The following is a 26847-nucleotide window of genomic DNA, read 5'->3' as shown; positions in this document are numbered from 1 at the left end:
GTTTGACGCTCCGAGGCTCCCGTAGCCGAGTTCGCGGTAAGAGCCAAGATGGCGCCGCCTGCGGAGCGTCCCTCGTGCTGTTTCCGGTCGTACTCGGAAGCACGGTTCCCAGCCGCGGCTGGGAAGGTTGGCCGTCGGCCGCCCTGTAGGTTTCTTTTAAAACCGCTCGCCGCCGGAGCCCGTCAGCAGCCAACATGTCCAACAGAAACAACAACAAGCTCCCCAGCAACCTGCCGCAGTTGCAGAATCTGATCAAGCGGGACCCGCCGGCCTATGTGGAGGAGGTGGGACTGCGCCGCGGGGACGCTGCGGCCGAGGCGGGGCTGGGGAGGCGGCCGTGGGGCGGCCTTGGGATCCTGGCCGGCCGTGGGGCCCGCCGCTGGGTTCTGGGGTCTTCCGGGGAGAGAAAAGGGGTTGGGGAGGGACATGCCTTAGGGTTCCTTCTCCACCTGTGGGGAGTCTGCTGTCGCGTCAGGCTTTTCTCCCTGCTCTGAAGACCTCGCTGCCACGGACCTTTAAAGACTTCCTTTTGCTTCAGGGCTTCTCAGCCTCGACCTCTCGGAGGTGGAGAGACGGACGGCCCCTTCCTCGCCTCGGCTTCCCTGTGGGTCCCCCGGGCCTTTTCTTTTAAGACCCTCCGAACTTGAGTTTGTTGGTGACCCCTGATGAGGCGCCTCGTAGGATGCTTTCGACAGACGCCTAGTTATTCCGTCTCCTTGGGAGCTTGCGTGACCTGGATGTCAGAATTTGCTTCGGGAAAAGATGAGTCTGGAAGTTAAGGTTAGGTCCCTATGGCGAGGGACTTTGTGTACTGACTTCATGCAGATTGCGGACCTTGTTAGGGCGTTTGAGCCGAGAAGCGACAAAATGAAAGGGGTGATATTGATGTATTAACTTGGCAGGTGTGTTCTTCAGGCACCCGTGTGTCTGGCTGGCGTTAACGAGGTGTCTGCTAGGCCTTAGCTGCAATTGTTTGTGCTCCTTCCTCACTAGGTTGTGGTTTGTTCAGAGGCTGACACAGTTCCTCGATTGCCCTTCTCATTTTCCTCCTCCCCCAGCGTTTCACTCAGAAATATTTAATTGAGCGCTTTTTAACAAATAGCGGCTTCAGTGATCTAGGTCACCAGTATAGAGAGCGTTTCCAAGAGGAAGGAACAAATAAAATACATTAAGTAGCAGTGGAGACGCTGAGATGTGTAGAGCGGTGTACAGCTGTGTCTGTGTAGTGCTGTATCTAAGAGCGTTGGTTTCAAAACGAACTCTACCTCCTGGCCCTGCTGTTGACCAGTTGTTTTACTAGGGAGCATTAACCACTGAGCCCGTTTTAATATGTAAGAAAGAGATAATTCTCTCCTCAGAGAATTGCTCTTTCTTTCATTTAGCAGATACATATGCAAATCCACACATATTGTACCAACTGTGTGTCAGCATAATTCTAGGCACTGGTGATACAATAATAAATAAGACAGATATCAGAGCCTTCTTCTCGTGGGCTTATGTTCTAGTGATGGTAGCCATATAGTGGCAAGGACTATGAAGAAAGTAAAACTGGATGTTAATGTACCTTGATCATCTCAAGGCAGATAGTGGTGGCGGGGCTGGGGTGGGATAAGGTTCTTGCGAGAAGCACAGTGAGTTCTGGGGTACTGTCCTCACTCCTGTCAATGGAAGAAAGGAGTCCAGAGAGAAAGGGTCTTATCTGAACATCTAGGGGTGGCTGCATGCAGGTCTCTGTCCTAAGTCCTACTCTTGGAGAAAGCTGAAGGCCTAACCAGTTTTGTTAGGGAAATCAAGAGTTATGTTTTTTAACCATGCAAAGTTTAAAATGTCTGATAGACATCCAAACAGATATCAGACAAGTAATTGGATATATGAATTTGGAGTTCACTAGCCCATTTAGGGCTTGTAATACTAAAAAATGTTCGTTCTCATAGTATCTGTCTGTCTCTCGCTCACTCTCTCACTCTCTTGTACACACACCTTAAAGCTGTGGCCTAGGGATAGAGAGTAAATACATGGAACTAACTGATGTCTGGTGGTTAAACATTAGATTGTTAAGTGGTTGTTAGGATTAAACATAATTAAATGAGATCATGTACACAGTGAGCTTGGCACATAGCAAGTGCTGAACAAGTGGAAGCTATTATCATTATTTCTGTGTGTCTATTGCTTTTGGCTGTTAACACATCCTATCTATAACTCCAGGGTAAAATCTTAATCAGTATTTAAAAGAGGGGAATTTTGACTAGAGCTCTTCATGTACTTGAGAAATACATAATTTACATTTTTTGACATGTAGTTTTCTGCTGATACGAGTGCTCTGTATACATAGACAATGTAGTAGGGGTCATTTGGACAATAAATGTCAGAATAGGGCCAGAATCCGAGTTTTTGACTCTTGGCTACACTGTTCTTTACACCACACCACCTAAATTTCTAATGATAAAGGAAAGGATCTTTAGATTACCTGTGATGTGCATAAAGTTTTCAAAACGTAACTTGGAAAATGCAGGTAAGGAAAAGTGTTTCTACATACTTTTGCCACATCTTTTTCTCCATGCCACTATCAAAGACTTTTACTAAGTAATTTTTCATTCTGTACTGAGCAAGTCATATAATAAAAGGTGACCAACTTAAATTTTATTTTTCCACAGTTTCTACAGCAGTATAATCACTATAAATCCAATGTGGAGATTTTCAGATTACAACCAAATAAACCTAGCAAAGAATTGGCAGAGCTGGTGATGTTTATGGCTCAGGTAAGAAGTTAATTTTTATATAAAACAAAAACCAGTTATTACAGTTTGCAGAATATTTTTCCAGTAATACCCAACCTCATTCCATTTGGGAATGAATGCTTCATTTAAAAAAAGATATATTAATTTTTTTAATTTTCCCATTTTTGCAAATTTTATTTTCTCTGTGGTAAGTTAGAAGATTTTGCTAGCGCTTTCACAGAACCATCCAGAGCAAAACTTTCAAACTATTTTGTTTTCTTCAAATTCATTATAAAATTAGATTCTCAATTATGTCACACATATTTTAATAAGACAGAGAGGAAATGTGAAAGGGGTTAGAGAAATTGGCATGTAGAAGAAAAAGACATGATTTGGAACCACCTACCTCTATGAAATAGCCTTTACTCTCCTTTTGCAGAATAATTGAAATATGTGCCTGTGAATTACAGGAGAAAAAGAGAGACTTGAGAAGAGTGTTTGTTTTGTTACAGATTGGTCACTGCTACCCAGAACATTTAAGTAACTTTCCTCAAGAGTTGAAAGATCTCCTCTCCTACAATCACACTGTCTTGGATCCAGATCTTCGAATGGTAGGGCCAATATATGGGTTGATAATTTGTGCTGTGTTCATGTGTATGCGTGTAATATGTGTTCAAGTGAAAATGGCTTCTCAGCTAAACATCTTTTTAAATTGTAAAATAGAATTTGTCACCCCTTCCTTAAAATCCTTCTAGGACTTCTTATTTATACTTAGAATAAAACTCAAACACATTATTCTGGCCTATAAGTTTCTACATGATCTGTTTCCTCCCTGTATTTATTTTTTATCTCATCCTCTTTTCTGCTATGCTCCTCTTTTTGATCTTTCTGTTCTTCCAGCTTGCTAACCTTCCCAGGATATTCTTTTCCCTCTTTTGAATAGGTGATTCATTCTAGTCATTCTAATCTCATATGCATGAAGAACTTTAATTACAACTTGTGGTTTGTATAGTGCTTGATTTAATAAATTTATCTATTAAATAGCCAGTTTGAACATTAAAATATTGTCATTTTAGTGGTTGATATAGGTTCCTGGCCGAGATCCCCTTTACCAAGCCAGTGTACCCATTTCCCCTACCTAATGGCCCCCAGCTGCCCTTTTTCTGAAGCATTGTTCTCAGCTAAATAGGAGACCTAGCATCTGGGAGGTTGCCCTTGCAGCTCACAGCTGGTACCTGATCAACCCAGTGATATGAAAGCCCAGCCCCTTCCCTCAAGGTGGGTCCCACTTTGTGTTGCAGTTTGTTCTCCAGGGCTTCTTTGTGATCAGGTTAAAGCTAATCTCCAACCAGGGATACTTCCTTGATCAGCTTTTCTTTTCTCTGCCCGTTTTGCTGCTTCACTTCCCTTATAGAAACGAGAACACCCCAGACAAACCACTGTAATGAATTGGGCTCTGCTTCTAGGGAACCCAACCTTAGGCATTTTTAAATTTTATGCATCAGCTTTTCAAACACCTTTACAGCAGGTAGAACTTACATAAATGTTATGATCACAAAACATACTGATATCCTGTACAAAAACTTATAAAAATGCTAAGTCCAGCCCAGCTGGCATGGCTCAGTGGTTGAGCGTCACCTATGAATCAGGAGGTTTCAGTTCCATTCCCGGTCAGGGCACATGCCCAGGTTATAGGCTGCGTCCCTGGTAGGGGGGCATGCATGAGGCAGCCAATCAGTGATTCTTGCTCATCACTGATGTTTCTATTTTTCTTTCCCTCTCCCTTCCTCTCTCTGAAATCAACAAAAACATATTTTTAAAAAATGCTAAGTACATATATTTAACTTTTTTTAATTTCTCTAAGATTTTATTAATTTGATTAGGCCCAAAAGAAAAAGAATACCATCTCACACAAACCAAGGTTACAGGCTTAGGGTTGTCAACTGATTAACTTTCAGGGGTCATAGCACCTGACAGCACAGCCCAAGAGGCTTCAAACTCCAGCCATTACTCAGGAGACTTTTACTTATGTCATGGAACTTTTCAATTTCCTCTAGGTTGTACAGATTTGAGATTTTGAGTATGAAGACTTAGTGTCTTACCAAGTAATTAGGTTTTCTTTAAGTTTTGTGTGGCTAACAATACCAAACCAAACTGGTCTTCAGGCATTATTAAATAAATAAATGTGTGTGGGGGTGTTTCTTTGTAGTATTTTACGATAATTTGTGGATTTTATTTTTATTTTTTATTTTTTTTAATATATCTTTATTGATTTCAGAGAGAGGAAAGGAGAGGGAGAGAGAGAGACAGAAACATCAACGATGAGAGAGTCATTGATCGAGCCCACAACCCGGGCATGTGCCCTGACTGAGAATCGAACCCCGATCGCCTGGATCCCAGGTCGACGCTCAACCACTGAGCCATGCCCGGCTGGGCGATAATTTGTAGATTTTAAAAACAATAATTAGTAGAAATTTTCTTTGCTAGGAAACGAGATTGAATCTATGTAATTAGCATTTCTTTTTAGAGGAATCATTTAGAACATACTGGTGGATTCTCTTTTTAATTAGCTATTGTGATGACCACCAATCCTGTCAACCTCTAGACTTTCCTTCTACCTAATGTATTTGCTATTTTTCCAGGACTTTTTAAGTCATTCTCAAGTTTTTCTTTTCACTCTTTCTTGCTTACACAGACAGAAGCAGACTGTCTTTCTTAGTGGAAGAAACAAAATACCTATATGTATATATTACTTAATAAAAATTAATAAAACGAATTTTTATATTACTCTGTCTTTGACAATGTAACTACCTTTTTATATACTTTTATTAATTTATTTTTAAAGCATTATTTTTACTATTTTACATTCAAACTGTCACCACCTGGCAGTGGGAGCTGCTGCTTTCATCAGTGCCCCTGATGTTTTTGAAAGTATCCTTGCATTCTGGCCAAAATAGTTTCAAACCCTTTCTTATGGTTTTTCCTGCCCCAAAACTTGGAATCAACTATTCTCCAAGGATTATTTGTTCAATCTAATGGAGAAGAGAATTAGAGGAAAAATTTGGGTGATAAGGGTACTCACAAAAGTTGGTGGTAAACAAGAGTGCTACAACTGCTGTTGGGCCATTCTTAGTACTAACAGTACTTCAAAAAAAGTGCCTTGTAAGGTCACAAATTCAAATTCATTATTCCAGTTCAGTGTATTATGTTATTATTATCCCATCTTTCTTTGTAGATTCATTGATCACTGGAGTTTTGTTATATGTTGACCTCATTGTGTAAAGTAGCCACAGTGTATCAATTATATTACCTTGTTTTACTTCCTTTGTGACATTTATTATCTGAGATACTCCTCTTTATGTGCTTACTTGCTTGTCTGTCCTCTCTTCTGCTGCACCCCCAGTGTGTAAGGTCCACGAAGGCAGAGACTATCTGTTTTGATGCCTAGAATAATGCCTGGTTAGTCGGAGACGCTAGTCTTTTGGGATATACATGCTCTGTTTCCTTAACTTTATCATAATCTTATACTATGTTTTCTTTTCCTTCCTGAGACATTTTGCAAAGCTTTGATCTTGCTGAGAAATAAGAATCTCATCAGTCCATCAAGTTTGCTAGAACTTTTCTTTGAACTTCTGCGTTGCCATGATAAGCTTCTGCGAAAGGTAAAGAGCAAAATTGCTTTTCCCCCCCATATATCTCATTTTTCCTTGCAGTAACATAAAACTTATAGAGTGAATTCTTGATGCTTCACATTATTGGATAAAGTTAAGAATAATTTTAGTAGGGCTATATGGCATCTCCATGTTTAACTTTTTCAGGGCAGTTTTCCCTTTGTAGTTTAACTGCTGCTTTTTGTTTTGCTTTTGGTCTCTTTTGTGATAAAATGAAAAATAGGTAATATTAAATCCTCCTGTACATTTGCACTTTTCTCCAAATTAAGCAGAGTTTGAAATGTTGGTTAATGTGTGTATGTTTTTGTTTCTTTCACTCAGACTTTATACACGCATATCGTGACTGATATCAAAAATATAAATGCAAAACACAAGAACAATAAAGTGAATGTAGTAAGTACCCGTTTGTTTCCCATGTTTCAGCATTGTGTACCATCAGTGTATTAAGGGTTCTTTCTCTTTTTCTTCAGGTGTTGCAGAATTTCATGTACACCATGCTGAGAGACAGCAATGCAACTGCAGCCAAGATATCCTTGGATGTGATGATTGAACTCTACAGAAGAAACATCTGGTAATATATATATGTTTGTCTCTTGAGAAATAGAATCTTTTGTTCTTTTGGTCATTTGTAATTACTAGAGAGCACATACACAAATATTTTTCTTGATCTTGAGCTCTTTAATATACCTCTGTTATAGATTAAGTTGGAAGTAAAAATGCAGAGGCAGTGCATGTAGCTAACAACAATACTGGCTGCCATTTGTTGAGCACATAGTACCTTGTTCACCTTTCAGAACAAAGTAATATAGCTTGTCTGGAATTATTCTCATTTGATAGGTAATGAAAGTGAAGTTCATAGAGTTTAAGTTTAGTAGCTAATAAAGGACAGAACTAAAACTCAAATCCAGATCTGTCTGACTCTGAAATCTATGCTCTTTCTACTTTACCACTCTGATGATTTTCAAATTTACCCTATTTTTGTAAAATGTCATGTTGCCCAGCCGGGCGTGGCTTAGTGGTTGAGCATCAACCTAGGATCCAGGCGATCGGGGTTCGATTCCCGGTCAGGGCACATGCCCAGGTTGCAGGCTCGATCCCCAGTCGGGAGCCTGCAGGAGGCAGTCGACCAATGACTCTCTCATCATTGATGATTCTCCCCCTCTTCCTTCCTCTCTCTGAAATCAATAAAGATATAAAAAAAATGTCATGTTTTATGAACGTTGGTTTGTTGTTATAGTGCTTCCAACTCATGTCTTTTGCTTTTCTTGTTTATTTTTTTTACTATAAAAGTAGTAATATTCATTGCAACAGAAAATTTGGAGGAGCTAGAAAAGTTTTAAAAAATATTATTGGTAGTCCCATCACCCAGAGACAATCACTGTTAATAGCTTATGATAATTCCTCTTTTCTTTAGCGTGAATTTCTGCTGTTAGAATTTTGCTGTATTAATAGTTTTTTATCCTGTTTTTTGTTTTACTTCTCTTCAGTAGGTTCCTATGTCATTAAAATTCTTCATAAGTGCATCCTTTTTTTTTTCTCTCTTAGAGAGGAAATGGGGGAGAAAGAGAAACATCAATTTGTTGTTCTACTTTTTATGCTTTCATTGGTTGATTCTTTTATGTGCCCTGACTAGGGATTGAGCCCCTCCCCCTTGGTGTACTGGGACATCAGCTCTAACCAGCTGAGCTATGCGACCAGGGCTATAAGTTCATCTTAATGGCTGCGTAATTTTCTGAAGTAAGACTGAGCTAAAATTTAATTACATAGTCAAACTGTGTGGTTGACTATTTAGCAGCCCATGGCCTTTTTTTTAATCCTTACCCGAGGATATTTTTTCCATTGCTTTTCAGAGACAGTACAGAGAGAGAAACAGAGAGAGAGAGAAACAGAGAGAAACCTTGATGTGTGAGAGACACATTGATTGGTTGCCTCCTGCACGTGCCCTGACGGGGCCAGGGATGGAGCCTGCAACCAAGGTACAGGCCCTTGGTGGGAATCAGACCCAGGATCCTACAGTCCATGGGTTGATGCTCTAACTACTGAGCAAAACTGGCCAGGGCTCAACTCATGACTTCTTAAAATATTACAGCTATCAATTCTAACATTTCAGAAATATTTGTTGTTTATTTTGTGCCATTGTCTATGCTGTCAAATACAGTAGGATGAAAATTTACTTTAAAACACTCATTTGTCACCCCTCCAGGAACGATGCCAAAACTGTCAATGTGATCACAACTGCGTGTTTCTCTAAGGTCACCAAGGTGAGTACCTGTACTGCTGTGAGGACAGAGGATGCAGGAGCTGGTGTGTGAGGAAGAGGGAGTATGCATATGTGCAGTTGGTGTTACGAATGCTCTCTGTGTTTAGGCCACCTCCCTGGCTCATCAACCTGTGCTTTAGAGGAGTCAAACAAAATTATGAGGGGTTTTTTTTTCCTTTTTATTGAATTCATTCTGGTGACACTGGTTAACAAAATTATACGAGTTTCAGGTGCACAATTTTACATGTCATGAGTTATTAAAAATGCTGTGTATTAAACAATAGCCTCAGTGTTTTTGTTTTTCCTATAATTCTTGACTATTTTTTTATTGGGCTCAGACACTGCTTAAAGAAATTTTTTTTTTAATCCTGAGGATGTTTTTCATTGATTCTAGAGAGAGAGGAAGGGAGGGGGGATAGAGAAAAAAAAACATCGCTGTGAGAGAGAGACATCAGTCAGTTGCTTCCTGGAGTGCCCTAACTGGCATTGAACCCGAGACCCTTTGGTGCATAGAACAATGCTCTAGTCAACGAAGCCACACCAGCCAGGGCACAGTTGAAAGAAATTTAAGGATATGTTTGACTTTCTGTTAGAAGGGCTGTAATGTCACTTTTTGTGGGGGATGTGGAACATCATCTGTGTTTTTTTAATTGATTTTTGCGGGGGGGCGGGCAAGAGAAACATTGGTTTGTTGTTCCACTTATTTATGCATTCATTGGTTGATTCTTGTATGTGCCCTGGCCAGGGACCTTGGCCTATGGGGATGACGCTCCAACCACTTGAGCAGCCCAGCTGGGGTGTGGAACGTCTTGACAGTCTACTTGAAGGATAACTATGTAGAGCCTAGATGTTTTTATCTAGATTCTTTTAATTATATGTTTTTTAGGACAAGTAATGTTATAAGAACATTATGTTTTAATTAAGAAAAATGAGCCCAAATCCCATCACTTTTTGATCTTTTTCCTTCCAATCCTAGTGTGTGTACATGTATAAAGTGTAGACAGAAGTATTTATTGTTTTTGTAAGGTGGGGTGAGTAATTGACTTTGTTCTGATTGTTCTTTAGATATTAGTTGCTGCTTTGACATTCTTTCTTGGGAAAGATGAAGAGGAGAAACAGGACAGCGACTCAGAATCTGAGGTTAGTTGAACTGTAAATGCTTCTGAATTTTACAGCTTATGAGATTTCATTATTGCTCTCAGTACAAATGGTAAAATCCATGACTGCTTAAGTTAGAAAGAAACTTAGATGTTGCCTTTATCCTTTATTGAGTTCTGCCATACTGAGATTTTATTGTTTAGAATTTGTCACTTAAATTCAGGAAGATTGGTTAAGTAACTAATAAATCTTAGATTCATTCAGCCTTGTTCTTAATTCTAAAGCAATACCTACATCTCACTATATAAACTTAGAATGAAAATTGCTGCCAACATATTTTTGAGGTGAGTGTTGACATTGTAGAAGTTCAGAATAATATCATAGCATTTTTAAAAGAAAAAAGCAGGATATATGATGTTATAAAATTTTCTTTATTAAAATTATTTTTATTAAAATTTAAAAGGAGAAAAAAATTTCCCTTATCATTTTAGCATTTTGATGATAATACTGGAATATGTGATAATATCTTGTACTTCATTTTGTTATTTTATTAAATAGTATATGAACAATACATTTTTATTGTAAAAAGTTTCAGATACTATAGATAAAATAGAATTTTTCTTGACCCAGTCTTATCTCCACTTCTCAGTTCCTTCTTCACAGATAACCATTTTGTTTCCCCTTGCAGTTATATATGTAGGTGTGTATATATTGTCTTATATGTGCAGTAGGTTTTTAAAATATGTGTAAATAACATATGTATTATTCTGCAACTTGCTTTCTTTGTGTCAATATATATAGATGTACCAATGCATTTAGATCTTATTCTGTTAGTACATGTAGATCTACCTTACGCTTTTTTAAAAATTGTTGACACTATTACATATGTCCCCCATTTCCCCTGCTTTGCCCACCTCCACTCAGCCCCCAGCCCCTCTTCCCTCTGGCCATCACCATAGGGTTGTCTATGTCTATGGGTTATGCATATATGGTCTTTGGCTAATCTCTTCACCTTCTTTCATTTAGTCCCCCAACTCCCCCTCTCCTCTGACCTCTGTCAGTCTGTTCTGTGTATTCATTCTTCTGGTTCTGTTTTGTTTGTTTCTACCTTATGCTTTCAGCCTCCACATGATGTTTCTGAATATGAATGCATTATAGTTTAAGCATTTTCCTGTTCATAGATAATTGTTTCCATTTTCTTTTTTAAAATAAAAACAAAGTTTCATTCTGTCAATATATTATACTTCAATAAAAATTAAAAGGGAAATACAAAGGTAAAAATCAAGGCTGCAGTGAAAATCTTTGTGCACATGGAAAATATTTTTTATTGAATTTTAGAAGTCAGGTTCATTTTTAATGGCTGTGTGTGAAGAGTGTAAGTACAAAGAAGGGGCTGAAAGGATTACTCTTTGCTTCTATGCAGATTTTCCTTATTTACAGTTTTATAAAGTAGTTTTTGGTTTTTTTAGGATGAAGGACCAACAGCAAGAGACCTGCTAGTGCAGTATGCCACAGGGAAGAAAAGCTCCAAAAATAAGAAAAAGTTGGAAAAGGCTATGAAAGTGCTCAAGGTGAGGCTTGTACCTGGGAATGAGGGCAGGAATCATTACAATGTAGAAAAGGTTTGTAGCAAAAATTTTTAAGAATTTGAAATAAAGAATCACATTTTTGAAAGACTTAGAAATATGTAATGAGTTTTTAAGCACTAATTTTTAGATGAATAAATGTTTTCAGCTCTAACAAAATCTGTGACTTGAATAAATTAATTATTTTTCACTTGTCCTGCTGAGATGACCTGTATTAGGGTACCTTTGGTAAGCATATCTTCTCAGAAGAGTACACGAATAAAGTACATTTTATATTTTGTAATGATTTTTCTGAAAATCACTAATTTGGCCCTTAAGTGGTTAATTTTTATATTGCTAAATTCCTTTAAGTCTTACAGGTACTAATAGGTGAATCTTAAAAGACAAAAACCATCTATACTTCTAGTTGAAAGATTTTTTAGAACAAAGATTTTTTTTCTTTTTAAATAGTGTGGTGGACTTGATAACAGCTTTTAGCACATTAGCACATTTAACCCCACGGGCTTCATTTCTGTAATTCAGAAGGTAACTTTTTTTTCTCTCCCTTTCAGAAACAAAAGAAGAAGAAAAAACCAGAGGTGTTTAACTTTTCAGCTATTCACTTGATTCATGATCCCCAAGGTACTATAATTATGACTTCCCAAGTTCCTTGTTGGCCTAATCTGTGCCTATTTAGTTTCCTACCTTCAGAGTTACCAGGGAATATAAGATGCCTGGCACTTAATAGAAAATCAATAAATACTTGTTACTTGTTGGTTGTAGCCTAGAGAATTATGTTCTGAAGGAGTGATTCTCAGTCCACAGAAAAATAAGAAAAACGTGGAAGAACAGCTCTCTCTGAAATTTTTATCTTTAACAACATGATAATGGTAGGACATTGTGCTTGACCAAATGATATATTGACAGTCTTTTGTTGGTCCTTTTTTAAACAAACTGATCTGTGGAAATCAAAAGTTTGGGAAACCATGTTCTAGAACACCAGTTCTCAAACTGGAATGTACATTGGGATCACGTAGAGAACTTACAAACTATACTGGTGCTTGGGTCCTGTTATCCCCAGAGACTGGTTAGTTGGTTTTGGGAGTGGTTGAACATTAGGACTTTTAAATGCTCTGTGTACTCTAATGGACAGTAGTGTTTGCTGGCCCCTCCTCTAGGTGAGTGTTTCTCAAACTTTAAGTATGAATCACCTGGAGATCCTGTTAAAATGTAGATTGATTCAGTAGGTCTGGGGTGGGGCCTGAGATTGTGTATTTGTAATAAGCTACCATGTAGATCACCTGCTGTTGGTCTGTGGACAATGTGTTGAGAAACTGAAGTTGAAGAACTGTTAAATGGAGCACCTATTCAACAGTCACTCAGCGTGTTGATGCTAAAAATCTTGGGCATCCTTAAGACTTAACCTTGGGCGCTTTTGAAGTTGTATTGACCTGTGTGTGACTTTTCACCTTCTGGTGTACTGCTGCTTTCTCCATCCTGCTGCAGCCGAGTGATTTCAGGCACAGCCGTGCCAGAGTCGCTGGTCTAACTATTGTCTTTCTCTGCGTCTGATAGATAGTGTTGTACAGACCACGGACTCACAGTGTACTTCTCTGATACTCTCTTTTCTAGATTTTGCAGAAAAGCTGCTGAAGCAGCTAGAGAGCTCTAAGGAGAGGTTTGAAGTGAAGATGATGCTCATGAACCTCATTTCCAGATTGGTGGGAATTCATGAGGTTTGAATTACATTGTTTCTCTTGGTGGATATTAGAAAAAGAACTATTGTTTTTATTCTTCTCTAACTTGTATGGATTTAAATGTTTGGGTGGGGGAGGGATAAAATTAAGCCACTCTTCTGTAGTGGCTTTTCTTTTTATGGACAGACTGTTTTGTGCTCTCAGTATCAGACATTTCTCTATTATTATTCAACTTTGTTTCATATATACATTTTTCTGAGCCAACATAACCTACATATTTTTGACTATTACAACATTTTGCAGTTTGTTTATTTCTTCATAGCTTCTCTGACTTCCAGACCGCTCTAGTGGGAGATTGTCATGTTTGCAAAGCTGAATTCTGTGCTCATTTATTTTATATTAAATTAGATTGAAAGAGTTCCTTGGTAGTGTAATATATATATTGTGTATGGAAACTTCACACATACTCTTGAGCTAAATGCCATTATAGAAGAGATTCCCAAAAATTTAGGCCATGAAAAAATGACCATTGAGGTTCTTTCCTATCATTTTGCTTTTGTGACTAGTGTTGCTGTTCTGAAAATCATTGAATATGTTGCTTTCTTCAAAAATTTTAATTAAAAAAATAGAATAAGCTTGGTTTGTTTATTGAAAATCAAACAGTTTAGACATATATCAGCTTAAAAATGAAAGTACACATGAGTGAAAGCACTTATTTCCTTTCTCTAAGAAAAACAACATTTTAGTAAATAAATTGCTTTTTCTCCATGGTCTACAGACCTAAAACAGGATTATCAAGTCAATTCTTGGTAAATTGGTGAGGAAATTTATGTCCAACTTGAATTTGCACCTTATAAGAAAGCAAAAGTGATTTGTAATTTAAGCATGGTTTGATGGAAATGATACCAGGGTTTCACAACTGACTATAATTGAACCCAAGCCTTCCCTGTTACTTCTCTGGCCGTGGTTTTGCTCTGTGGCTAAAATAGAAAAAATTAATTTATTCTCACATGATAAACTTTGATAAAGACCAGTCCCTCTCCAATGTTTCTCATCTGGAAGTTAAAAATTGCAATAGTTTAATAATTGGACCCATGTCACCTTGATTAGGGGACTCCAGAGTGGGAGTGTTTTTTCTCTAAAATAAACTCAGAGTAATTCCTCCAAGGTGGTTGGTCTGGTATCTAATAATAAAACCAGAATTGTGGTGTTTTTTGGGTGATCAGATTATACTAGATGCTATTCAGATTTGAACTTGGTGATATAATTGCATTTGGAAAAACAAACCTATAGCTTTAGTTACATAAATATTAAAGTCTGCATTTTCCCCCCACAGCTTTTTCTCTTCAACTTCTATCCCTTTGTGCAAAGGTTTTTGCAGCCCCACCAAAGAGGTAAGCCTCCCAATTGTCATATTCCTTTGGTGGCCTTGGGTTAAAATAACCATCCAGAATTTTTTGTTCTGGATTAGTAAAGACAAAGAGTTAGGAATGAAATGTGTTCTGTTTCAGAGAAAGGGGAGAAACCCTTATGTTTTCTTTCCAGAATCTTCCATGGATTAATTGTTCTGTTCATCAACTTTAAAAAACAATTATTGGGGTGTGGGGTGGGAGGTGGATGGAACAATAAATTGGTTTCTCAAAGCGAGTCTTTTTTTTACAATAGTCCTCCATTATATCTGCAATTTTGCTTTCCATGGTTTCAGTTACCTGAGGTCCAAAAGTATTCGAAGGTTCAGAAAATTCCAGAAATAAATAATTCATGAGTTTGAATTGCACACCATTCTGAGTAGCATCTTGTCCTGCTCTGTCCTACCTGAGACAAGACGTGAATCATCCCTTTTTTCACTACATCCACACTGTATATACTACCCACCCGTTAGTCACTTAGTAGCTCTCGGTTATCAGATTGACTGTCAGGGGTATCACAGTGTTTGTGTTCACCTAACCTTTATTTTACTTACTAATGGCCCAAAGCACAGGAGTAGTGATGCTCAAAAGTGCTGTAAAGTGCTTCCTTTAAGTGAAATTACTTCCTTTAAGTGGAAAAGTAAGTACAGTACAGTAAGATATTTTGAGAGAGACTACATTCACATAACTTTATTACAGTATATTGTTATAATTGTCCTATTTTATTATTAGTTATTGCTGTTAGTTTCTTACTGTGCCTAATTTATAAATTAAACTTTATCATGTGTATGTATATAGTTGGCCATTGAACTATGTGGGGGGTTAGGTGCAGTGACCCTTCTCAAAGTTGAAACTCCATGTATAACTGACTACACAAAAACCTAACTACTAATAACCTGTTGACCAGAAGACTTACCAATAACATAAACAGTTAACATGTATTTTGTAAGTTATATGTATTATATACTGTGTTCTTACATAAATTATGCTAGAGAAAAGACAATATTATTAAGAAAAAGATTGACATCTCAGAGGGGAAGAGGGTGGGGAGGGAGGGAAGAGATCAACCAAAGAATATATATGCATATATGCATAGCCCATGGACACAGACAGTAATGTGGTGAAGGCCTAGGTGGGGCAGAGGCAGGGTGGAGGGAGGCAAAGCTGTGGGGGATGGGGGACATCTGCAAGAGTCAACAATTTAAAAAAAGAAAAGTATAAGGAAGGCAGAACAATAAACCAACTATGACCTTTCTGACCTCTTATATTTTTAGAAGTAACAAAGATCCTTCTGTTTGCTGCACAAGCGTCTCATCACTTAGTACCCCCAGAGGTGAGAACTCTTAAACCTTACTTCTGTCTAGATCTAGTGCGTGATGCATAACAGGGTTACTATTAACTTTATCATGTAGCTTTTCCCACAGGGATTACTGTCCCCCACCCATTTTTTAAGTGAGCAGAAATGACTCTTGAGATATACACAGAAGTTTAGTTAGAGAAACTGAAAAAAAATTTACCATTAAAAGTACACTTTATTTTGTGCAAACTGTTGAGATTCCTGATTTTAATTGCCAAATTTTATGATGGGAGGTCAAGAATATTAGTAAATTCGTAGAATTATTTTTCAAAGCTGATAATTCTGTTCTTTGATTAAAACAGTATTTTGATAGAATTATCCTGCGTCAAAGCAATTTCTTTAATCTATATTGAAAACTAACATTAAAAAAGAGCAAAATTTAATCTGAAGTTAGCCAAGAAGGCTAAAACCCAAAGTGGAGTGTATTTATCTGTCTTCCTCAGTCTTAATTCCTTCCAACTCCCAAACTAAAGGTGGAACACTGTTTTCCTACTATGAATAATTTATTATTCTTCATCCTCAGATGTTTGAGTAGGTATAGGTATTTTACCAGCACTTTTTTTTTTTTATTCCCAATTTAGATCATTCAATCATTGCTCATGACTGTGGCCAACAATTTTGTTACCGACAAGAACTCTGGGGAAGTCATGACAGTAGGGTATGTAGAATGTGACTGGAGGCACTGGATATATTTTTAACCTACTAAGTTTGCTTTTCATGACCAGGATGTAAGATTTCAGCTGACAATGTGGCCTCTAGGAAGGCAGTTTAAAATATACTTTAGTCTTCTCAGAGGCTTGCTGTTTTTATTTTATTATTTTATTATTTTATTATTCTCTGGCTCCCTCCTCAGAATTTCGAGGAGGGAGTCAGAGAAAAGATATTTGTCTTTCTAATCAACATTTTGTTTTTTACTAGCTTTACTCTTTCAAATGAATGATTGTTTGGCAATCTAAGCTTTTTTGTCCTGTTTCTACCCTGAATTCATATCTTCTTTTGGAACAAATGGTTTGTTGAGTCACTCTTTAATCCCTAGACAGTTCAGTGGCCCTTTTGATTCATTTAAAAATGCTTAATGAGTGTGAGCACTGGTTTAACAGTTATCTAATGTGTCCTGGTAACTAATCAGTATGTTAAGAGCTGTTTTTATGGAATTATTGCTGAGATAACAGTCCTAAAGACCTTTAGCTTTTCTTATTTGACCTAGTCCCTTCTCCCCTTAGAGTTGGCGCATAAATGCTGCCATTATTTACTTTACAAAGAAGATACTGTTTCTTATTCCGCTAGTAGGGGAAATGCCAGTAAGCTATCTGGAACAAAGCCCTCTAAGGCTGCCCACCCTCACATTCTCTCTCATGCTGCAGTTTTAGAGACCTAAGCTCTATAAAACCCAACTTTTATTCCTGTTTAGTCTTTTTAGAAAACCTTCTTAGGTTGAACCATATGAAATTGCTGTTTGAGTTTTTAAAATTTATTTTCCCTTTTCTAGAATCAATGCTATAAAGGAGATAACAGCTCGATGTCCTTTAGCAATGACTGAAGAACTTCTCCAAGACTTGGCTCAGTATAAAACTCACAAAGATAAGAGTAAGTTGCATGTTAGTCTTTGTGGACCAGAGAATATAGAGTGATTTTTTATCTCAATAGACTGTTTGCTCTGGAGCTTGTAAATCAAAGGTATTATTTTACAGATGTAATGATGTCTGCTAGAACTTTGATTCAGCTTTTCCGTACCCTAAATCCTCAGATGTTACAGAAGAAATTCCGGGTAGGTGAAGCATGCATATATTACCTAAAGGTTATGGTCTCAGAAGGTGAGAGTATTGTCCTACAGTTAGAGTTTTAATATTTGCAATACTTACATTTTGAATATTGGAGATATGCATAGTTTTATTCTTTAAGCTCAGAATATAATTGATTGAATACCATCTCCTTAAATATTTTGTAGTTGACATATGCTCTTTGATGATGACTGAGTCTTATAGATCTGTCAGGCTGTTTCACCTTGAAAGCTTTTGACATCATTAACTGATTGGAATCCCAAAGATCAGCCAGTAGCTGAAGCCAGTATTGAACAGGCAATCAATTCCTGGCCAGATCCCACCTCTTGGGAGCTGGGAGGGAAGAGAGTTTTGCGTATGTGACAGAAAGAGAGAGGGCAACCTCAAGACTTAAGAATTGGAACAGCTATTCTCTAAGAACTTCCAGTTTCCTGATCTGGATCAGAAGAGAACAGGAAAATAGCGGGCATAGTTCTGGCTAGGGGTTTACTTTGACCCAGGGCATAAGTGGACTGTTTTTTGTTGTTTGGTTACTTCATTTTTTGGATTCTCCCTTCTAGGTTCATAATCCTATAGAATCCTTTTTATGAATAATGTTTTATTAAAAATAATTTCCTTTCCTTTAGGGTAAGCCTACAGAGGCCTCCATAGAAGCAAGAGTACAAGAATATGGAGAATTAGATGCTAAAGATTACATCCCGGGAGCAGAAATTCTGGAAGTTGAAGAAGAAGAGAATGCCGAAAACAACGAAGGTTCATTTTTATTTACCATTATTTGGATTGTAGTCACTCCTGTATCTGTATTGACCTTGAAATCTTTATGCTGTTGAACGTGGATTCAGCGGGTATTTATTGAGCAATGACTACATGCCAGGCACTGTTACAAGCGTTGGGGATCAAATGGGCATGGTTCCTGGTCTTTGGGAACTTACGTTCTAGTATAGCAGATGTCTTTTCATGTCCTTCAGGGTGGCTGCCCCTTATGAAGGGTATGCTGGTCACTTGGGAAAGATAAAGGTTTTTTGTTTGTTGCCTAAAAAAAAAAGATGAGGTATTAGTCCTTAGCAATTCTCCAAGATTTTCCTGTTGAAAAGGAATGCTTGTTGAATTTGTTGAAGAATGCTTGAGGAGCTCCATTCTGACTTCCAGGGTTAGCCTTTATTACATTGGTTGCTAAAGTCCTGTCTTCTTCTGGTTCATTTAGTCGTGATTTCAACAAAGCTTTCTTAAGCATTAGCTGTGGGCTTGCCACTGTCAACACAAAGATGAATGATATGGTTCCTGCCCTGAGGGCCTTTCATAAGCTGCTGAGAATAGAGCGTTAATAGGATTTATGATTGGAGTGGGGCATAAAGGCAGGTCTGCCTCAAAGGTTCAGAAAAGGCCTCAAGGAGATGGTGACTCGGGAGCTGTATTTTGAATTAAGCGAGGAATGGTAAAACAGTGGAGACTTTCCAGGCAAACTGTGAGCATAGTCCTGAAGGATTTGGAAAACTATTACAGTATAGAATACAAGGTAGAATATAACCAAATAGTAGACTAGAGACTGAGTTGGGGCCTTATTGTGACTGGTTGTGTATGTGCCATACCAAAGGGCTGGGACACTATTACAGAACATGGGGAACCACTAAAATTGCAAGTATCTGATTTTGAAAGTTTACTGTGGTGGCTCCATTAAGAACTCTAATACTGCTTTATTGTGGTGTCTTGTTTGTTTTTTAATGTTTCTATGAATTTTTTAGAGGGGGGGAGAGAGAGAGAGAGAGACATCGGTGAGAGAGAAACATTGATTGGCTGCCTCCTGCACATCCCTTACTGGGGATGGAGCCTGAAACCCAGGCATGTGCTCTCTCTGGGAATTCAACCAACTACCTCTTTGTGCAGGGGACAGTGCCCAACCAACTGAGCCACACTAGCCAGGGCTACAAGGTTCTTTAACATCCTAAATCTTCCACCTCAGTTCTCAGAATGACTGTTTCTAACTAGTTTCTAAAAACATATATTAATATGCTTAGAAGAGTTAGATACTTGCTGTGTAGCGAAGATAACAGTACAGGTGCAGTTTTGATGTACATGGTTTGGTGGAAAGAACGTGGCCTCTAGAGTCAGACATGATTTTCAGGATTTCATTGTAGGCTGCATTTTCTAACTGGCTTGGGATAGGTTACTAAACTCGAGAGTCTGCCCCTTTTCTGTTGAGTCGTGAGGGTTAGGGAAAGTGTAAGATTTCAGCTCAGGGTAGATACTTTGTCAGTACATATTTCCCATTCTTTCAGTTAATTAATGGGGCTTATGTAACAATAACTATTGCTCAGTTCTTGGTTTGTAGAGCATCTATTTGAGGTTCATAACCTTTTCTTTCACTTATCTCCGTTTGCCATAAATACTCAACACAAAGTGGTAGACCGACAGTGTGCTCTCTTACACAGATGGGTGGGAAAGTGCCAGTCTCAGTGAGGAGACAGATGACGACGGTGAGTGGATTGATGTACACCACTCTTCTGATGAAGAACAGCAAGAAATCGTAAGTATCAAAATTTCCTTCTATCATTGCATCACTGTGATGTTTATTAAGACTTCATTTATGCTGAGCCTTGTGGGGAGACTATGCTCTGACCTGAGCTAGTAGCCGTGTAAGCCTTTATCATGTGCTCTCAAGTCCAGGAAGCTGGAGGGCATGCCTGCAGAGGAGCGGAAAGCCAAAGCTGCAGCTGTCAGCACCAGCCGAGTTTTAACTCAGGAGGACTTCCAGAAAATCCGCCTGGCCCAAATGAGGAAAGAACTCAGCGCTGCCCCTGGGAAAGCCGAAAAGAGGAAATATATCGAAATAGACAGTGATGAAGATTCCAGGTACAACAGCACCTACCCAAATCTTCAGTCAGCTCACCTGGTAATGAAACTAGTAAGGAGAGGATTTCCACCCTTATTTCATGTTACATTTTTTTCCTTTATCCCAGGGGCGAGTTACTTTCTCTTCGGGACATTGAACGCCTTCATAAAAAGCCAAAGTCTGACAAGGAGACAAGACTAGCAACTGCAATGGTGAGTGAGGCATACCATTTCCTATTTCTTTAAACAGAGCAAAGAAATGAAATAAGACCCAGATAGGCACAAAATGGTAGTATTTTATTTTAAAGTTTTAAATAAAGGTATACTGAACATAGAATAAAATGCACAGGTATGAGGTGTTCAGTGAGTTTAACAGCTAGATAGCCATGTAACCACCATCCAAAACATGTAGAGCACAGAAAGCACTGTTATATATTCATGGTATCAGGGACTTATCAGAGCTGTTAGAAAAGTAGGGGAATGTTTACAATCATTAATGGAAAGCCAGAGAGTTGGAGTCTGCCTCTGGCAACTACTGTGTGATTGCACCCTGCCTACATGTCCATCTTCACTTTCTGTGCCTTTGCTTGTTTTAGGCATCAGACCATACTGGCTCCACATCACCCTCTATATTCCATTTGTACTGAAACCTGTTTAGATAAGTTTAAAAACCCATGTTCTTTCTCCTCCACACCTTTGCGTACACTATTATTCCTACTTCTTGAAATGCTCTACCCCTTTCTCTTCTTTCCCTCCACAGTGACTGCCTTCATCCTGTGAAAAACAGCTCACAGGTCTCTCTTTCTAGGAAGCTCCTCAGACCTCACCAGGCTGAATTATGACTTTTTCTCTCACTGAGCTCCCCTTGCCCCATTACAGTACATCTTGGTCCATTTCCTGTGGACTCGGTCACTGAGGAGCAAAGACTGTGTTCCATTCATTTTTGTCCTTGGCACCCAGTAGAGCACCTGGCACAGAGGAGACGTATATTGATTAGGTAACTCCTGAAGTGTTTTTTTTTTGTGTGTGTGTGTGTGCTGATAGGCTGGAAAGACAGACCGAAAAGAATTTGTAAGGAAGAAAACCAAAATGAATCCATTTTCCAGTTCCACAAATAAAGAGAAGAAAAAACAGAAAAACTTTATGATGATGCGGTATAGTCATAATGTCCGCTCAAAAACTAAGCGTTCCTTCCGAGAAAAGCAGGTGAGTTCAACTTGAAGCTTGGTGTTGTCATTCTGAGACACCTTTACTTGTGAGTGGACTTGTGCCTCCTAAAGACCTTGCATTGTGTGTGTTTTAGGGTTAACGGGGAGCGTTATTGGAGAGGTGGGAAGTTGGGCATGTAAATCCTCAACCTCACTTGGTTGAGATTCATTTGTTTGACCAAAGGGGAGTCTGTTTTTCTCCTCTTCAAGTGAAAGGGTGCAGATCATTCCCTTGTTAAAATTCTCTGGCATTTATGTGAAATACAATATCAAAATTAACTAAGTAGGAATTTTTGAGTGCTTATTATATGTGTGGTAGTTTTTTTAAAAGCAATAATTATGTGTGGTAATAGCTCAGAAATAGTTCTAGTGAAGCACACGAACTAAGTGGTCCTGTTGCTGGTATGTGCCCTTTTGCAAAGCCTTTATGTTTACAGGCTTATGGGATTTCATTTTATCCATTTTCAGTCTTTCATGGTTACTCTTGTACTGGGCTTGCTTATTTCAGTAATTCACTATAGTAAAACAACTTTACATGTTAATGTCTTTTTCTACTGGGGATATACTAGAGTGTAGGTAACTGTATTCTGAAGAATCTCCAGGGAATCCGGTCAAGGGTAAATTAGTCCCACATTCTGACCAGTGTTCCAAAATGCTAGCCAAGGATGAGCCTTCTAGGCATGAATTAATGGCCAGCTCTCCAGGGCAGTGCTCTGTCTGTGTGGGAACCAAGCCAGTATTAACTGAATTAAGGTGCCATTTAAAGTCTACTGTTTATTTAATTTTTCTAGTTCTAAACTGTGGTTAACAACATTATGTAAATATAAAGTGACAGCATTTTGAATAGAAGTTGTTAAAATTTAAGTAAAAGGAGAAGTGCCATTTAATATTAAAATTTCCCAATTCAATTTAAATTCATAGTTGAAATTATTAATTCCATTAGTTTATCCTTCACTAGCCCTTTGTAAGAGCTTAGGGTTGAGGAAATAGTAATAGTTGATAGGCCTTGCTGCATTATGAGTTTTCATGACCTTGCTACATTTTAGCTACTTCCTCTGTTTTTTTAGCATGCCTTTTTTGGCATGAAAGAGAAGCGTGGCTTTGTTCCCTCTCAGCATGTTAATTTAATCAGCATACAGCAATATGAGCAGGTACTGTGATTAAACTGGTTTTTTAGATGAGAAAATAAGTCAAAGATAGAGGAGTCTGAGAAGTACTTTCTTAGCAATGCAAATTAGGTTAAAATGAACTTGTTGATTTTTCTACCTTAAGGGTGCTAGCTATTCTGATTATCTAACAAAGAAATACCAAAACCCAGATATGAGCTAAAGGCAAAGGGCCAAATAACTTAAAATCATAAAATTTAAAAACTTTTTGAACATTTAGATATAGAGCCAGGCAGCTTCCACCCTCCAACCCCCCCCCAAATGAACACATATCTTATTAAAATTCAAAAGCTACAGATCTTTAAAAGTTTCTAGGAATCCAAGAATGGTGCTTGGGAATTAATGACATAGTATTCATCACACACTTAAGATGTGTACATTGACCTTGGTTATCTTTTTTTAACTTTGGGTTTATTATTAATGCTCCATTTCTATTCTGTACCTGCTCCTGTTTTGAACTTTTGCCCCATAAGGTGGGAAAAGCATTCAAGAGTTTGGCCTGTTTCCTAGCAGTAAGGAGGTGATAGCCTGGTTACAGCTCTGATCTATTATGGAGTATTTCGCAACTTGTAGTTTTTGAGGATGACTTACTGACTTAGTGATTCCATTTTGGTACACTTTCATACAACCACGTTAGTGTAATTGGGTACCCAAGAGTTACCATGTTCAGTTGTTTTTTTCTTACCTTCCAGTTGGCACTACGAGATGCACTTTTGAAAAAGAGAAAAAGAATGAAGTAACCTGTACAAGCAAGTTTTCCGTTCCAAGGAGAATGCTAAATTTGTGTCATTACTCTGAAAATTAATAAATCAAGAATGTTTACATTAAAAAGTCCAGAAACACTATACTGTGAAAACCAAAGTAAATTTGGTAGCAATTCGGTGTTTTTATTTTGGAGATGGATAATAGTGGGGATGTTTGAAACATAAACAGTAGTGTTGTAAATTCATTGTCATTTAGCATTCACGTGAAGAATAAATTTTTGAGTGCCTATGATCACTATCGATGTAAAAATGACCATAGTCCCTTATTGAAGGCATTCACAGCCTATTTGGAGGATGTGGGGGACAGAGGTGTGTATATGTGTATTTACAGTGCAGTGTAAATAGTTCTCTACTAGAGATAGGTCCGTATTTCTGTGGGGTCGGGAGTTACATATTCTCTTAAAACGAAACAGGACAGTGTTACAAGAGTAAGAGGTTCTTACTTGTAAATAGGCTTACCTGCTGAAAACAGGTCCTTGCTGTACAGATTTTGGGTAGACAATCTAGCTCTTTTAGTCCATCCAAAAGATTTAAATATTTCTTGAATGCCAGGTAAAAGCCTCGCTTTTTATATTGCCTTAAGTATAAGTGGTAATCTTGGAGTGTCTTTATCATTAGGCTGCTCACTCTTCCATTGAGAAAAAAGAAATCAAATTGGTTTCCTTGGGCTTTTTTCACCCTTAATATTTTCACCTTGTGTCCATAAAAAGGTTTCTAGTATCAAATAGGTACTCATATGCTTGAGCCGCTGTGTTGGTCTCCCTTCCCTAGGTAGGCTTGAGTCGATTTCAGGTGACACGAAAACATGGTCTGTCTCTGTTTGCAAGTTGTTAAATTTGGAAAGTTTGGTGCCTCCTACCTCAGATTTCTTAGATAATATTGTGGTAGATTAGAAAAATACTCTATATTACTTTAAAGTAAAAAGCAATTTTTTGCCCACTCTGAATTAGCAGCTTCTAAAACCACTTTTATTATTCCCTTTCCTTTATCTTCTGTCCACTTTCTAGTTCAGTTTCAGTTTTATTTTGAATGATACTGTGTGACTTTCCCCCAAATGCTGCGGATTAGTTGTGAAGATCTTGAGGATTAATGATTAAATTGCAGTGGCCTAGTGAGGGGAGCCCTCGGAGTCAACCTCAGCAACTTCAGTGTTCCACAGAAAGTGTCTGATGCAAATTTGAATGGTTCAGACTGGAAACTACTCTCTTTTCTTTTTGCATTTTTGAACTTACTGTCTCATGTGTTTAGCTCCAGAGAGGGGTAAATAAAATCAAGGTGGCATAGCAGCTGGGGTTCACAGCTTTGCTGCATGAATTGTGATGGTGCCTGAAAATTGTGTTCCTTCTGCTACACTTTCCCGTCCACTTAGGTGCCAAGAGACCAAAGTCCAGTCTGTGTTCTGACTTGTCTTCTACTGTGGCTTTACTCTGCTCTTAACTGAAATTTATATGCAAGGTAGAAAACTAGCTGGCTTACAAAGGTGCAGTCTGAACTCTGTTTCATTTCTTTAATCCCATAGTATCTTATCTCTATATGGTTCCTTTTATTATTTCTTAAGTCTCTTGAGAATATTTTCTGTTTACTATAAATTTGAAAATCAAGTTCTCACACGGTTGGATGCTGCCAGCAAAGGCAGAGTGGCCTTTTAGGGTGACTTTTACCTTGAAGAAGCCACCAGAGCCTCAGTTTCAGCTTTCAGCCCCAAATTTTTGTCAGCACTGAGAATGGATCCATTTCTGGGATGAACGCACATTGTTTAAGTTCATATGTATATAAAGTGATATATAAATCTGGAATGCTGATGTATTTTGGATGTGACCTTAGCAAGTTCCATTGGAAAATAAGCTCCACAAAAGGCAGAGTCTGTTCCCTGCTCTATCCCCAGGCTCAGCAAATATTTGAAACATGACCTACCTCACTGATTGTTTTGAGATTCTGAGAACTAATATTTATTTATAAAAACTTAGCGTGGTATTTGCCACAAAGTAAGCATTCAGTAAATTTCTCATCAAAGGTTAGATATCAATTAAGTTTTTGTTTTACCTTTTGCTTAATTTACTTTGACAATTTGGGGAGAACTAGTTTGAAATACAAAAATGTATATTGAATGCTCACTATATGCAAAGCACTCTGCTACATGCTGTGTGGGTTGCAAACACAATGTTTGTGCCATATAGAACCTTTGAATCCAGCAAAGGAAATAGACTTAAGAAATGACTATATAATACAAGGGCACTTACAGAGCTATCAAAAAAGGCACAGCCTGGGGCAGGGGCATCCTGATGAAGGGGCAGTTCAGCTGGCAGGAGGGTGAAATGCCTGTTTGCTGACAAACTGATGCTTAGGATGAACAGGGCAGCAGTAGGAAATGTAGTCCTGAATCATAAAAGAAAAAGTTAGGGTTTAAAAGTTGGTATAGTCTTGTAACATAGAAACCCACACCTGAAACCTGTATGTTCATATTAACCATTGTCACCTCAATAAATTTAATAAAATAAAAAGTTGGTACAACTTTTTAAAGATTATGGTTAATATAAATTTTGTTTTCATTGCTTCATATTCTAATTTTTTGAAAATGTATAATCTATGTAGAGTGTTATATGACAGCTCTGTATTAACCAGATGTTAAATCAGTTGGAATACTCTGTTCTTCAAACTACATTAAAACTGGTTTTAAAACTATTTAAACAATTTTTAAAACTGTTCTACTAAATGACATTCTTTCATTGTATAAAAATAAAAATAACTATGGCTTACATATTTTTAGAATATATTATGAGATTTTTAGAAGATACTGAGTATGAATAGGAAGGTAAGTTAACTGACATGGATCTTTTTGTCTTTTATAAGGAAATAACCTTTTTTTTCTTAGTACAGTTTTTGGTCTGTACATGTTTAAAATTAAACAAGAACAGAAAGTACAGTTATTCTGTACTTTTTAAATGCCAGGCACTCCTTGTGTAATAATTTTATTTCCTCTTGCAAATTCTGCTTTCATTGTTTTGTCATTTTGATCTCTATTGAAATGCTTAACTATGGTTTATCCACATGGTGGGATATTATGTAGACATTAAAATATTTCCAATAGGAAATGCTTATAAATGAAAAGAACAAAATATAAAGTATTTATAGTACAATCCAATTACACATGAGAAAATAGGGAATAATAAAAGTCAAAAAAATATGCCAAATATTAAACATGGTTTTCTTTGGTGTTGGAATCATGTGAGGGTTTTTTTCTTTATGCTTTACGTGTTTTTACGTATGTCATTGTGTAAGAAACAACCTTATTTGAGGCCAGAGAATAAAGGTGCCTTAAGACTCA

General features: G+C 37.8%; 1 protein-coding gene across 1 annotated transcript; it reads left to right on the top strand.

The window, feature by feature from the left end:
- The first annotated feature begins 23 nt into the window (after window positions 1-23).
- On the top strand, window positions 24-26847 carry SDAD1 (SDA1 domain containing 1). Its single transcript, XM_081148793.1, has 22 exons — window positions 24-284; window positions 2655-2759; window positions 3230-3328; window positions 6269-6379; window positions 6710-6781; window positions 6859-6959; window positions 8592-8649; window positions 9714-9788; window positions 11216-11317; window positions 11884-11953; window positions 12944-13047; window positions 14345-14402; window positions 15692-15750; window positions 16356-16432; window positions 17264-17361; window positions 17466-17542; window positions 18182-18308; window positions 19985-20079; window positions 20215-20405; window positions 20513-20597; window positions 21429-21590; window positions 23451-26847. The coding sequence occupies exons 1-22, from the start codon at window positions 195-197 to the stop codon at window positions 23496-23498; spliced, it is 2064 nt and encodes a 687-aa protein (XP_081004919.1). The 5' UTR covers window positions 24-194; the 3' UTR covers window positions 23499-26847.

The sequence above is a fragment of the Miniopterus schreibersii genome (assembly GCF_964146895.1).
Source record: "Miniopterus schreibersii genome assembly, chromosome: 1".
NCBI lineage: Eukaryota > Metazoa > Chordata > Mammalia > Chiroptera > Miniopteridae > Miniopterus > Miniopterus schreibersii.
Note: the sequence above shows the minus strand (reverse complement) of the source record. Positions and strands in the feature narration are given on the sequence as shown.

What these genes read in the sequence shown, in the direction of transcription:
- SDAD1 (XM_081148793.1), top strand. Translation starts at nt 195, where the DNA reads ATGTCCAACAGAAACAACAACAAGCTCCCCAGCAACCTGCCGCAGTTG. An exon ending in ATGATAAGCTTCTGCGAAAG is followed by an intron (nt 6,380 to 6,709) that starts GTAAAGAGCAAA and finishes TCTTTCACTCAG; the next exon opens with ACTTTATACACGCATATCGT. An exon ending in CAAGACTAGCAACTGCAATG is followed by an intron (nt 20,598 to 21,428) that starts GTGAGTGAGGCA and finishes GTGTGCTGATAG; the next exon opens with GCTGGAAAGACAGACCGAAA.